This window comes from Protobothrops mucrosquamatus, unplaced genomic scaffold, assembly GCF_001527695.2.
Source record: "Protobothrops mucrosquamatus isolate PMUCROS unplaced genomic scaffold, P.Mucros_1.0 scaffold7705, whole genome shotgun sequence".
NCBI classification, from domain to species: domain Eukaryota; kingdom Metazoa; phylum Chordata; class Lepidosauria; order Squamata; family Viperidae; genus Protobothrops; species Protobothrops mucrosquamatus.
Genome location: NW_015393504.1, coordinates 1 through 14,276, shown reverse-complemented (window position 1 = coordinate 14,276; position 14,276 = coordinate 1). Strand labels below are relative to the sequence as shown.

General features: G+C 45.1%; 1 protein-coding gene across 1 annotated transcript; it reads right to left on the bottom strand.

Annotated features, from left to right (window-relative positions):
* Positions 1-4,192: 4,192 nt before the first annotated feature.
* LOC107300626 (zinc finger protein GLI1-like) lies at positions 4,193-13,912 on the bottom strand (the record flags this gene model as incomplete). The annotated part of the gene is made up of 6 exons (XM_015829935.1): positions 4,193-6,264; positions 7,214-7,487; positions 8,483-8,713; positions 8,902-9,066; positions 12,279-12,428; positions 13,772-13,912. Coding segments are annotated over 6 exons (3,033 nt in total), but the record flags the coding sequence as incomplete, so codon positions are not given.
* Positions 13,913-14,276: the final 364 nt, after the last annotated feature.

The window sequence follows — 14,276 nt, the reverse complement described above, 5'->3', positions numbered from 1 at the left end:
ACTGATTGGCTGGTCTTTGTGTCAATAGAAAGTTAGTACGTACAGCAACGTAAGATGCAGGTGATTGTGTTGACAGCAGATGAAATTATTTTAATTATTTGATGAAAAGGACTCATACTGGGTTACGAATCAGATCAGTATAAGTATCAGATTCATATCTGATCAGTGTAATGAAAAAACTCAATGCATTGCATAGTGCGAATAAGATTACATTCTGGTAATGTCTGGGCTCAGAAGCTAAGCAGATCTGGTTAGATTTGGATGGAAACCCATTAGAAAGTACTGCAGCTGTAAGCTAGATTGGAAAATTAAAAGACCCTTCTGGAAAAAAGCAATGATAAACTCACTTCTATACCGTGGCCCAGAAAAGATTGCAATAATTTGTCTGGTAAGTGCCAGCAATAGGTCATCCCTCTTCTTCCCATTGCTTTCTTGGCTTGTTTACTTCCATTTAAATTATGGTGATAACTGCACGTGGATTGGTGGTTTCCACGGCCTTAGGAAAGAGTGAAATGTGTGGGGACAAAAGAAATTGGTTACCCAAAGGAAGATGTATTTGATGTCTTGAGTGTCTTGCTATGTTTTAAAAAAACGAACAAATTAGCTTTGCTTTCGTTTTTTGTTCCTGAGGAAATATGTTTTATTAACCTTTTATTGGTGCTTTTTTTCTCTAAAAAAGAGAGGGAGAGGGAGAGAAAAAAAGATTTATAGGTAAAAAATATCCGCACACATATATACTATATACAAACTATCAAAATACACGTCATCGTGATATGCCCAGAATTTGTTCCCCTGCTTTAATACTTCCCGTTATCCCTTCCCATAGATGATAATCACCAGGGAGAGACAGGCACTGGTTTGGCTTCTAGGCTAAATTATAACAGAAAGATACAAAAGGAAAGCTAAAACAGAGGCAAGGTATATTCTTTGGTTTCTTAAGACTGAGCTTATATTTTTGCTATGAGGAAGATGCTAGGGTGGGTGGGTGGGTGGGGGCATGAGGACAGTTCATGGGTAGAACTATGACATAAGATGCTGCCTCAATAGGAGAGGCATAACTCAGTGAATTCAGCTCCTGACATCTGATCTAGGTCTCCTGTCTGAAACCCTGAAGAGCCCCCATCAACACAGTCCAAGGTTCAGCTTTGGTACAAAATAGTTTGCTGTGCTCTGCTGAGGATGTTTTAAAGGGGAACCCTTAATTTACTTGGAAACAATCAAAACACTAGAAATGTAATCTCCCTAGATACCAGAAATGCAGAATCTCCATAGACACCAGAAATGTAAGGATAGAGGCAGCCAGTGCAGTTACAAGAACTGAAAATAGCTTGAAAACAGATGTATTATTGGCTTTTGTTTATATAACTACTTTTTCTCCCATTGCTTGTGTGTGGTCGTTCTCTCTCATTTTAGTTCAACAGATTTTTGGAATATTACTAAAACCTCCGAGGCTNGGGGTGAGCATATAAGCACCAGACAACAATATTCCCCATTAATACTTTTAAAGTTATGATTCTGTTTCCTTACTGTCTGCCTCAATACGCTTCATTTTGCACAATCTGCTTAAAGTATATATCAGTGGTGGCGAACCTATGGCACGCATGCCAAAGGTGGCACTCAGACCCCTCTCTGTGGGCACACGTGCCATGCCCCGGAGACGGCAAGGGACTGGCCCCTGCCACCCTGGCCCCGCCCACCCAGTCTGCCATGACCACCGTGGCCACGCCCACCCGGCACCCAGTGATAAATAAGTGGGTTTTGGGTTGCAGTTTGGGCACTGGGTCTCTAAAAGGTTCGCCATCACTGGTATATATGGACTTGGAAAAAACCAGGAGGGCAAGAACATAAGTTTCCTGACAGAGCACACTAAGCTTCAAAATTATGTTCTTGGCTCTCACGTAGCTTGGGCAATTGCAAGCCGAGAATAGTCTGGATAAGTCTTAATCTGACCTAACATTAATTCATATGGGAAGAGTTTCAAGTGTTTTTCAAGTGCTCCAGATTTAAAATTATCAACGTGCAATTAAAAGATCTTTGTAGAAGGAGCAGTAGGGAGAGTTTCATTTTCACAACACCATTAATATTGCATGAGTTGGCTTTCCCCAAAGTTTCTTTTGAGACTGGGCGGGTGCACGTGAAGAGGACTGATGGGATGAATTGGGACTTTAAAAGCTTAGGGCTGATCGCTCTCCAGGGTATAGCTGGAAACGCTATCTTTAACACGCTATCCCGTTTTTTCCTTATTGTAATGATTTGTTCAGTTTCTCTTTCACGGTTTTCAAATTAAGGGCCCAATCATGACCCCGTTAGTGTTGCCCTTCCAGCCAAATTTCTTCTTTTGGCAGCCCAATGGGTGGGATATTTTCACAGAATCGAAGGCAGGTAAATTGATTTTCAAGTATGTATAAAAGTGGTGGCTTTGCATACATGATCAGGCAATTGCAGTTTTAAGACTGAATGGCTTCAAACACAATTAATTGCTGTGGTACCACTTTAAAGTTCAAATCATAAAAATATTATGAAATCCAGTGGTGCACATGCTTGTGTCAAGCAGCCCTAGCTCATTTGGGATCAAGAGGATTTTACCTGTATGCTGGGTGAACTCCGTGCTGGGTGTTTATTTTTTCTTATAAATTAATCTGAATTACAAGAAGATTCTTTTGTTCCACTGGCATTCTACTCTTACGTGTGTGTAACTTGTCCAGCTTTGCATTTAGCCTTCTGCAATGGATATGAGTGTACTTGTGGCAAGTTGTGGTTCAGCTTGTAGTTTCTCTTTTTGCCCACTTTCCCATTGTTCCCCAATATGTGACATTACAAATCTTTTCACACTGAATCGGCACCACAGCAACATCCAGCTCCCTGAGGAATGTATCTGCATGAACACTGCATTTGCAAACATATGCTTCCCACATGATCGTCTAGTTTTTTCAAATATATATCTAAAACATCTTTATCCCAGCCCTCAGAAAATACACAGACGGAACTCCTCTCTGTATGGAATCATGAGCATAAATTTTCCATACATCCTCAACCACATTCCAACCGAGCAAGTCATACGCATGACTAGGGCTGGGGAAGGGCCCTTTAATTTACAACATAGTGCAGAGGGGACCTTTGTTGCGGTGTGGCCAGGTGCCATAACAGGAAGGGGAGAGGCACGTGTCAAATTGTTAGGCAGGCAAAAATAATTTAAGGCAAGAGTTCTGGCAGGACAACAGAATACCAGCACCTTCCTAGCATTGTGCTTTTATTATATGGCGGGTTTTATAATGGTAATAATTACAGGGTGGGAGCTTATGGCAAAAGATAAATTGGTGGTACTTAGAAATGCCAAGTTAACTTTTGCTAGCTTTGCAAATTGGGAGCTGAAATGAGGGAATGGACCTGAATGTGGCATATTATGTATTGGATATAATCTGAGACTCAGCAACTTCCAAGGACGGGACAATTCTCGTCCTCCAGATGTTGCTGGACTCATTAGCCCAAACCAGCTAAGGGTGTGTGTGTGTGCAATGTATATTCCAGCATCTGGAAGGATTCTAAAAACCAAGTTTAAAAGACTCCATGTGGCAACAGAGGCAGTTTTAATATACTGCTCCTCCAGATGTCTTTCCTCCTCTGTGTATTTTACAGGAAAGATGTATGAACAGGTGACAATTCCACACATGTTTGCAGTACTGCATGTATCTAAGCTTACTTTTATAAATATATCTATTATAAATATATGCAACAGACTTAAGGTACCCTATCAACAAACTCCGAGGCACTGTGCAAGAAATGCTTTGTAACATTCTAGTTTGTTAATAAGACTTGAAAAGAGGCACTTGGGAAGCTTATCAAAAATACTGCTTTCCTTTCAGAAAGGGGATTTAGTGGGAAGAAGAAATGAATGACCATAGATAAAATCTAGGTAGTCCTGAGCTCTGCTTTTCTCACTAAGGGACTGGAATTAACGCACCTCCCTTCCCATAGATGCCCATCCTTCAGCCCATCCCATCAGCAGATCAGCTTGTCTAGGGTGTATAAGGATAAAAAGCAAATGCTATTTTGTACCAAGGAACCTGAAGGTTACTAGTTAGAATCAATTCTCTCCCCAATGAGTTCAGCCCAATAAGAGGCATGCATGTCTCTTGTATCAGCCTGATTCTGATAAATAGCAGTCTTTGTCATCAGACCTTGTCTAAACATACTAGGAAAGGGTATTAAGGAACTGGTTCTCCCCTGCCAATGAGTTCAGCATGGAATTCATATCCCCCACCGCCATGTTGGTTGGGCCACCAGGTGGGGTAGGACTAAGGGCCTCTGCATCATCAAGGATAGCTGTAAAGTCCAAATGGGTGTTTTCTAAGTCCAGAGTGTCCAAACTATTAGACACCTGCTCCTCTGGCAGATAAGAGAAAGAGTCAGATTTAGGGGCATCCAGCCCAGGAGCATAAGGTCCACCTGGATCCTCAGCCACACAGCTAGGGGGCTGATGGTGCCTTTGATGGGTATTCATCAACTTGTGCCCAGAAGCTTTGCTCAGCGGCACGTGCATTGGGATGGAAAAACCTGTTTCTTCAGGACCATGGAGAGGGGGTAAGCGCATCATATGGTGGGGGCCACCATCACTGGGGGTTTCATAAGAAGGGCTAGCTTGATAGCTCAAATTGCTTTGTCGATTCGGTGGCTTTGGTCCACCAGGTGGATGAGGGACCATCCTTGGATTGTAACACTGGCTGTTGGGGCTTGAAAGTGCTTTGTTTTCCATAGCTTGTGATGGCCTGGCAGGATAGCTTGGATACTTTACATCAGGGTAAGGCTGGTGTTGTTGGCTGGGCCCATTCTCTGTGCCATCCATTATATTGCTGACCGGCTGCTCCCCCCACATCAGTGCTTGCTGTGATTGCACATAACTCCGTACCATCATCTCCTTGACTTGCAACATCGGGGTCTGGGATCTCCTGCTTGGGGGCTGCCCCATGCCATAGCAAGAGCCCGGCTGGCTTTCGGGCTGGTATCCACCATCTCCACAGACTGGTTGAGCCTGGTTGTATAACACCTGCTTCATGGTTTGGCAGGAGGCAAGAGCAGCAGTGGCTGGTTGGAACTGTTGCTCGGCTTTAATATGTGCCTGACCAAACTGGAATGTCGCCTGTTGGCCATGATTGGCAGGCTCTGCTCCCATAGGCTTAGCATCAGGGATTGGATACTGGGCGGAGTGGCACTGCCCCATGCCAGGGAGTGATGCAGGATTTACCCCTGAGCTATTGCTGTCCCACTGCCGTGCAGTGTGGAAAGCAACATTCATCTGGCACTGAGACTGGATGTAATCCGACTGATCAAAACTACCTTCCAGCTGCTCGTGGTTCACTGGGCTTATCTGCAAGTCACCCACCAGCTTCAAGGTGCCTCGATGAGCTAGATTGCTCTGCAGCTCCATGGTCGTCGCTTGGTATGGATAGTTCCGCTCCTGGTAGGTGAGATAAGGTTCCATCTCCAGCACTTCCGGCTCACCAGTCGGGATGGTGCTCTCCATAGCGGCAGCTTCCAAAAAAACATTCTCGCTGATGCTTGGTGGCCGTGGGGAGAAGAGATGGTGGGGAAGGTTGGCCTCAGTGCTCCCCGTCACTTGTCCACCGGCTCTACCTCCACTTGCTGGGCCCATGTTGCTGAGGCTTTTAAACCTTTGCACTCGTGGGACAGGATGGGCCTCCGCCACTGTCTGCATGGGATCGCTGGCTCGCCGGCCGCTGTGACTCAGGTGGGGATGGAGAATGCCAGTGCTGCCGTAACCGTGGTAATCATTCGTGCTGTGCTCGTGCACAAAAGGAGGCAAGCATGAGCTAGAATAATCCCCTACGAGATTGGACTGAGCAGCTCTGTCCATATGGGGGAGAGGAGTAGGAGGTGGCCCACCAGTTGCTGCAGCATATTTGGCCTTGAGGCGGTACTGTTGGGCTGGGGTGAGGTTGCCCAGCCCGGGAAGTCCTCCGCAATGACTGGCCTCACTAGAGCGTCTTGAGGCATCAGGGGATATGGGGTCGTACATGTCCGGGAGGCCTAATCCATTGGGGGCACTCCCAGCTGGCAGATAGGGTGATACCATAGAAGAGCGACGACTGACAGTGTAGGCCGAACTGACAGTGCTGGTAGTGCTACCTCGACGGTCTCCTGCCACAGTTAGGGAAGGCAGGTCACTGGATGAGAGCTCCATAACACGCCGGTGAGAAGCCGCTGCAGAGGGGCCCCCACACATGCCAGGCATCTCTCTTCCTGGACCTGCAAGAAGCCAAAGCAGACCATTAAAAGGACAGAGAATGCAGAGCACCTACTGTATTTTGCGGTTTTTAAAATAAAAGCTGTATCAATAAGCCGACTGGATAACCTCCCTCTCTCTCTCCTCCCCACTGCGTTAAGACTTCGCCAGCTTCAAACTCATCCAAAGCCTGCTCAGCATCAGTTCTTGGCTCTGAACACCTGCTCAACTGTTTTAGGGGATTGGACCACACAAAGCATCTCTTCTCTGGTTGGGAGGCAATGAAATAAATCAACGCAAATTAACAGATTCAGCCTCTCCTGTAAGGTTTACTCCAGTGGTGGCGAACCTATGGCAGGGGTGCCAGAGGCGGCACTCAGAGCCATCTCTGTGGGCACGCCCGCCGTCGCCCCAGTCTTAGGCCTTCAGCTGGGTTTTATAAAACCTTTTCACTTTAGGCCTCCACCATCATGTGCAAAAAACAAAAAAGGTTCAATCAATCAATTTCTCGCGGGGAAAAAAAAGATCTTGCAAAGTTGGAATTGATTGATTGAACTTTTTAGTCCCACCCAGTCTGCCGTTACCACCGCAGCCACGCCCAGCCAATGGGCCACACCCACCCGGCACCCGACGATGCATAAGTGGGTTTTGGGTTGCAGTTTGGGCACTCGGTCTCTAAAAGGTTCACCATCACTGGTTTACTCATTCCAAGTGATTTCTACTAACAAAAAGGAGGGGGGAGAAGGAGGCAGCAAATGTAGGGATGATAGTTGGAGCGCCATGAAAGGAAGAAGACTGTGCTTCAAGACAGCGGTTGGAAGAGAGTTTTTGCTTCCCTCCTAAAAACGCCTCAAAAAAGCAATTCCAGCTCCCCCAGCGGCCTTCTCGAATAGCCATGTTGGTGATGATGCAAGTTCATTTCATTGCCTTCCCGTGGCTGAAAATAGGGCTGTAGAAGCTGTCCCTGCTTACCTGCCCCGGGGATGGAAGGAAGCTTGACCCCCTTCATCGAGAGGGGCTTGCGCAGCTGCTTGAGTTTGTCGATGCGCAGGTTCTCCAACTTGTGCAGTGCTGAGAGCCCAGAGGTTCCCATGGGCTCAGACGGTTCCTCCAATGCTGACAAGTCCTCTAAGCTTCCCCCTGCATTCGCGTTCATCTCCACACCGCTGTCATTATTATTAGCGCTGCCCAAGGGGGAGTGTTCGCTGCTGCAGGACGATTGACCCCCAGGGCTGGGCTGCGGCTTCTGGGTGGAGGTAGAAATACAGAAGCATCGTATTGATGTGACGGTTTCAGCTCAAGTTTGCTTTCTGTGCTAACTATTTCACATTCCTTCTTAAGGCGTGCCTTGGGCAGTAAGCCAAAGTGTTGTGAAGAAGGAGGCTCACTGTCAGCCTTGATGGACAGCTGCTACTGAATACATAAGACGGCTACCGGTTTCAGCATTGCTTATTGTTTGATCTTGAAGCTAAGCTTTAAAATGATCTTATTCTGCAGTTTAAAACCAATTTTTTTCTCTCCTCTCTTTGAAGATAAGTGCACGTATGACAAGGGCCACATGGACACACTTAGGCCCAGGGATTTATATTTGCACTAAAACTGCCACAAATGTAGCTAAAAATTCCATAGCAAAATGATTTTGAATTCTGCAGATAGAAAAATTAAAATTGGTGAACTGTGCAACTTTTGGGCGTGCATGTGAATGTTTTGCACCATGAATTTCTGCTTCCATTAACTGTAGGTGATGGCCACATTGCAACAAGTCTCAATTGTTACACCCCGATTTAAAAAAAAAATCTGATTTAAATTTCTCCTACTGTTGAAGTGGCATACGGTTTGCTTTTAAACCCCTTCCCCCTTTATAACGACGAAGACTAACCTGCGTTTTTATTTAATGCAAATCAAAAAAGATTCTTGGGATGACGCAAACATACAGTACCAATTTCTGCGCATACACAGTTCAGAAGTGGAAAACAAAACACTTTGATTTCCCTTTCTTGTCTCCAGATCTGCTTTCCATATGTGCAGATGTTTACTAAAGAACATTTCACACATCTTTGCTTTTGCTGCAAGATACATACTAAGAGAGTCAGTGACGTGGGAATTGTCCTTTAGTGTGTTCCCTGAATTCAAGAAAATCTGTCCCTAAACCTGATCTCGGTATCTGCCCAACAAACACCCCTTGCGGTCCAATGTCCTCTTCTCCCACCCTTCTCTCCGTTTCCGCCCCATGCTGCTCACCAAATTAGAATCAGGTACCATGAGTTTTCCCTCTTCCTTCCTGACCTCACTATCTTTCTCTTGCTTCATGTCACCATGGAGAGGCAGAGTCCGACTGGTGGCTACAGTGTCTCCACGGTGCTTCTTGGTGACATGAGCATCTGGCCCATGCACGGTCTTGACATGCTTCCGCAGGGAGCTGGGATCGGTGTAACGTTTGGTACAGCCGGGGATCTTACAGACATAGGGTTTCTGCCAGAAGACAGACAGGCCATTAGGGTACAGATATCTTCAGGGCACAGAATACTTCTTCATCTTTTTTTTTTTTTTGGGTATGGCAAGGTAATATACACCCAATACCAAGGTGTGAGCCTTCTTTTTTTGCAGCCCACCTACATCAAGCCCTAAAGTCGAGGCTTACCTCAAGCAGTTGTCCATACCTCGTTGGAATGTGTCCGGTTCTGATGCTTGGCCCTGTCAGAAGCATTAGAGAAAGCTTTATTGCAGCCTTCGTGCTCGCAGACATAAGGCTTCTCACCAGTATGGGAGCGCAAATGGGTCTTGAGGTTCTCCAGCCGTGAGTAGGCCTTATTGCAGCCTTCAAACTGTAAAAAAAAGCCAGAAGAATTTCCCTCAAATCCCACTTTGTGGTTTAGTCGGGTTAAAATATTTCCTCCTGTGCTGAAATTCTTGTCTTAATCTGCCTCCCGATTCTGACTGTCCTGGTAGAGTTCACGGTCAACTTTATCAGTGAAGTCAATTATAATCCTGCACACATCCTACAGGTAAAGGTTCTACAATGCCACCTCCAGTTAGAGTTCCAGTGGGTGGAAAAAGCACCTGGCTGCAAAATTACGGTGTTATGTTAACACCGCAACTTTCAAGAAGAACTCTTCCTCAGGAAGAATCATGTCTTGATGGTGTTTGTGTTTTGTTTTGTTTTTGCAAAAGAGCCAAATATATATTTCATGCACTGAAAACACTGGAGAGCAGTGGGCTTGGGGTTTGAATTTTATTTTTTTTCCAGGGGATTTTTGTTTCTTCAGGAATTGCAATAGATTAGCGATTGTGGCACTGATTGACTTATCATTGTAGGACTCTGCTTTGGTTGGATGATGGAAGCACTGTTTGGCTCATAGGACTTAGACTTATATATCACTTCACAGTGCTTTACAGCCCTCTCTAAGCGGTTTACAGTATCAGCGTATTGCCCCCCAACAATCTGGGTCCTCATTTTACCAACCTCGGAAGGATGGAAGGCTGAGTCAACCTTGAGCCAGTGAGACTCGAACTGCCAAACTGTTGGCAATCAGCAGTCAGCAGAAGTAGCCTGCAGTACTGCAGTCTAACCACTGTGCCACCATGGCTCATGTTAGTATTCTGAGGCTGGCAAAAAATAAAGAGGTTCATGAATTGAGGGATTGTGGTGGAGAAACAATAGAATGCAGAAATGCTCTAATCTAATCTAATGCAATTGGGTATGGCTAGTCTAGAGAAAAGAAGGACTAGGGGTGACATGATAGCAGTGTTCCAATATCTCAGGGGTTGCCACAAAGAACCTATCAAAAACAGTATTGTAAAAATCAGATTAGAAACACAAGTTAAGATAGGCAAGAAAATGGTAAGTGAGCACCTGTCCACCCTAGATGACTTCAAATCACCAGGACCAGATGGATTACACCCCAAGGTTCTCAAGGAACTGGCAGATGTGATCTCAGAACCACTGAACTATATTTTTCAAAGATCCTGGAGCACTAGGGAACTACCAGAGGACTAGAAAAAAGAGCTGATGTAGTTCCAATCTTCAAAAAAGGAAAAAAAATGGATCCAGGAAACTACAGACCTATCAGCCTGACCGCAATATCTGGGAAGATCTTGGAAAAGATAATCAAGCAACGAATCAGCGAACACCTAGAGGCAAACAAAGTCATTACTAAAAGCCAACATGGGTTTGTCAAAAACAGATCATGTCAGACAAATCTTATTGCATTCTTTAACCAAGTGACAAAATTAGTGGATTCCTCTGATCCACTAATTTTGTGGACTTACTTGGACTTCAGTAAGGCATTTGATAAAGTAGACCACAACCTACTACTTGATAGAAAAATGTGGGTTAGACAGCATCACCACCAGATGGATTTGTAGCTGAGTGACCAGCTGTACTCAGTGTGTGGTCCTCAATGGAACTGCATCTACATGGAGGGAAGTGTGTAGTGGGGTGCCCCAGGGCTCTGTTCTGGGCCCAGTGCTCTTCAACATCTTCATCAATTATTTGGATGAAGGGATAGAGGGGAACTCATCAGATCTGCAGATGACACTAAGCTGGCAGGAATAGCCAACATTCCAGAAGATATGCTTAAGATACAGATGGATCTTGAGAGACTTGACCATTGCTTAAGATACAGATGGATCTTGAGAGACTTGACCATATCTAACAAAATGAAATTCAATGGTGAAAAAAGTAAGGTTCTACATTTAGGCCAGAAAAACCAAATGCACAGGTATAGTATAGGGGGTACCTTGCTCAATAGTAGCAACTGTGAGAGGGATCTTGGAGTCCTAGTGGACAATCACTTAAATATGAGCCAGCAGTGTGCTGCAGCTGCCAAAAAAGCCAACACAGTGCTAGGCTGCATTGACAGAGGGACAGAATCAAGATCACATGAAGTGTTAATACCACTTTACAATGCCTTGGTAAGGCCACATTTGGAATACTGCATCCAGTTTTGGTCACCACGATGTAAAAGATATTAAGAATCTAGAAAGAGTGCAGAGAAGAACATTAAAGATGATCAGGGCATTGGAGGCTAAAATATATAAGGAACGATTGCTGGAATTGGGTATGTCAAATGAAGAGAAGGACGAGGGGAGACATGATAGCAGTGTTCCAATATCTCAAGGGCTGCCCCAAAGAAGAGGGAGTCAAGCTATTCTCCAAAGCGCCTGAGGGCAGGACAAGAAGCAAAGGGTGGAAACTAAGCAAGGAGAGAAGCAACCTAGAACTAAGGAGAAACTTCCTGACAGTTAGAACAATTAACCAGTAGAACGACTTGTCTCCAGAAGCGGTGAATGCTCCAACACTGAAAGTTTTTAAGAAGAGACTGGACAGCCATTTGTCTGAAATGGTATAGGGTTTCCTGCCTGAGCAAGGGGTTGGACTAGAAGACTTCCAAGGTCCCTTCCAACTTTATTACTATTACTATTCCTATCCTGATGCCTGATGCAAATACAAAAGATTGTGGCATTTGTGTCATGACAGCATGAGGCACATTGGCTGCCTGCCTCCCTTGCCCTTGTTGCAATGCCCATGGCTCTAGACCAGTGGTGGCAAATCTATGGCACGGGTGCCAGAGGTGACACTCGGAGCCCTCTCTGTGGGCACATGTGCTGTTGCCCCAGCCTTGCCTCCCCCCATGACCCCCTCCTCTCCAGCAGCCCCCCTGAAGGAGAGTCACCCCCGAGCGTGGCCCACACGGAGCAGTGCAGCCAAGGATATGGCAGCCAGGCAGCATAGACAAGACTTTGTCCTCACACCCCATCATGCAGTTGATGCTGCAGGGTGCGGGCAGAGGGTGTGGCCGCCGTAGTGCTGCTGGGGTGCCTGGGCGATCTTCGGCGGGCCCTGGAGGCGGTGAGTGGTCCTGTAGGCAGGCGAGGTGGGGGATGGGGGGGCAGAGCGGGGGTGCGGCAGGGGGTGGAGCGGGGGCGGGGCCAGTTTTTGGGCACTCGGTCTCTAAAAGGTTCGCCATCACTGCTCTAGACAACGCTGACTCTCTTTTTAGGTAGCTCAAATGCCAGCTGTTTGTGCCCTACTTACTGTGCACTTATGAGGCTTTTCTCCTGTATGGCGCCTCATGTGGACGACCAGCATGTACTGAGCTTTGAAGGGTCGTTGTTCCCGTGAGCAGTCATGCCAGTGGCACACAAATTCCTTCTTCTCTCCGTGGATATGCTCGTTGTTAATATGCTGCAATGTCAGAGAGAAAAAGAAGCCCAGAGAACAGAATTAAAAGGCAGCAACTACTTCAGAATTCACCCGACCTCAGGAGAAACAGGAAAAGTTGTTTCGGATTCCATCCGCTGTAGATAGGACTGCAAATTGGGGAGATTAAATTAAATTGTTGAAAAAAATGCTTGACACACATATACTACAATATTTCAGTAGCGTTTGTTACACATATCACTATGATTCTTATGGTCGACTCCTTTTACTGTAATATATTCACCCTTCCTGGGTTAATGTACTGGATGTTTGTTTTGATATTTTACAATATTTCTTTGTTTTGTCTTTTTGGCTTGTTGGCTGCATTGTGGTATGTTGCTTACAGAACTATAGGAAAGGTAATTAATAAAAAGAAATGATAAAAGTCTGGCTTTTAAATTATATTAGACATGACATCTTTCTGGCTCATAATGTCGGTCTGCTCAGCCACGAAGCTCCTTGGGAAAGTAAAATATTTCTTAATCTAGCCTATTTTGTAGGACTGTTGTGAGGGAAAAATGGCATGATTGCATGCAAGTCTTAATGGAAATAAAGAGCGCAGATGTGACAATGTATATGATTTTATGTATTAACAAAAATAGCATTCTTAGCAGCTAGAAAGAAGTGACAGTTTTTCACACATATCAGATGAAAGATCTTTACGATCTCTAACTATCTCTTAACTTAAATGAACTTAACCTCTATTCAGAGATGAAGAACCTAACACAAGGCCAACTCACACTGTAAACATAAATTGGTGTACTAAGCGTACTATAATTTTGTGAATATCCTTAATGCCTTCATCATAATTCCCCAGCTAAAACCATTTAGCCCTATGCTGCAGATCCAGGAGACCCACTTTGGTGTCACTTTCTTAGGCAAACAAATGTTACAGTAGTCACAACCATATGAAGGCCAGGACTGCCAACAGAATTCCCTATTATTACTGATTGTTAATACAATGGTACCTCATTGTTAATTGGTTCCAGGAGGTGCAAGGAGTATCCAAAATGATGAGTACCAAACAATTTTTTCCCATGAGGAATAATGCAGTGAATCATAAGGCAGCCAACAACAACAAGTTCTAGCTTGTGCATTGAGTACCAAACAATGAGCACCGGGGCAAAATTTTCGCATCAAAAGGCATTGAGTACTAAGTTTGATGAGTTTCAAAGTAGTTAAGTACCAAGGTACCACTGTGCCCATCCTGCTTCTTGCCAGAAAACTATGTAATGGTAAAACAGGCCTCTTTCTGAGATGTATTTTGAGTAGAATATCGGGACAGGGGCTTTTCCAGTTTACTTAAACTTGTTACTGTGTCAACTCACATGCACCAGCTGTTCCTGAGTGTCAAACTCTTTGGTGCATCCTTCCCAGTGGCAATTGGTCTCATATACTGCTTCAGCTTCCACCTTCCCATCTTCCTTCTCCAATTCATCTCGTGGATCAAGCACACTTAGTAAGGGGTCCTGGGGTGGAAGTAAGATACACATTCAAAGATACTCTGGGAAAATCCACTAGAAATTTTCTTTCACGGCAATTCACCAAAAGAGGACAGATAGTTGTTCCCACCTTACACTCTAACCAAGGTTTCGTGGTCTTGAGTATCATCTTGGTCTCTTCTTACCCGCCATATATGAACACAATGCTTGGATTTGGGGGCAGCATGAGGAGCCATCAAATGAGGAGCACATGTTTAGTATGTAAAAAGTTTCTGATTCAGTCCAGATCATCTCAGGGACTAAGGCTAGATGATGGTTGCCTGCTGAATTGCAGAATCAGGCTGCTTCTAAGGCATTTCATGGGGCTGCACAGAGACCTGGATTTCAAGGG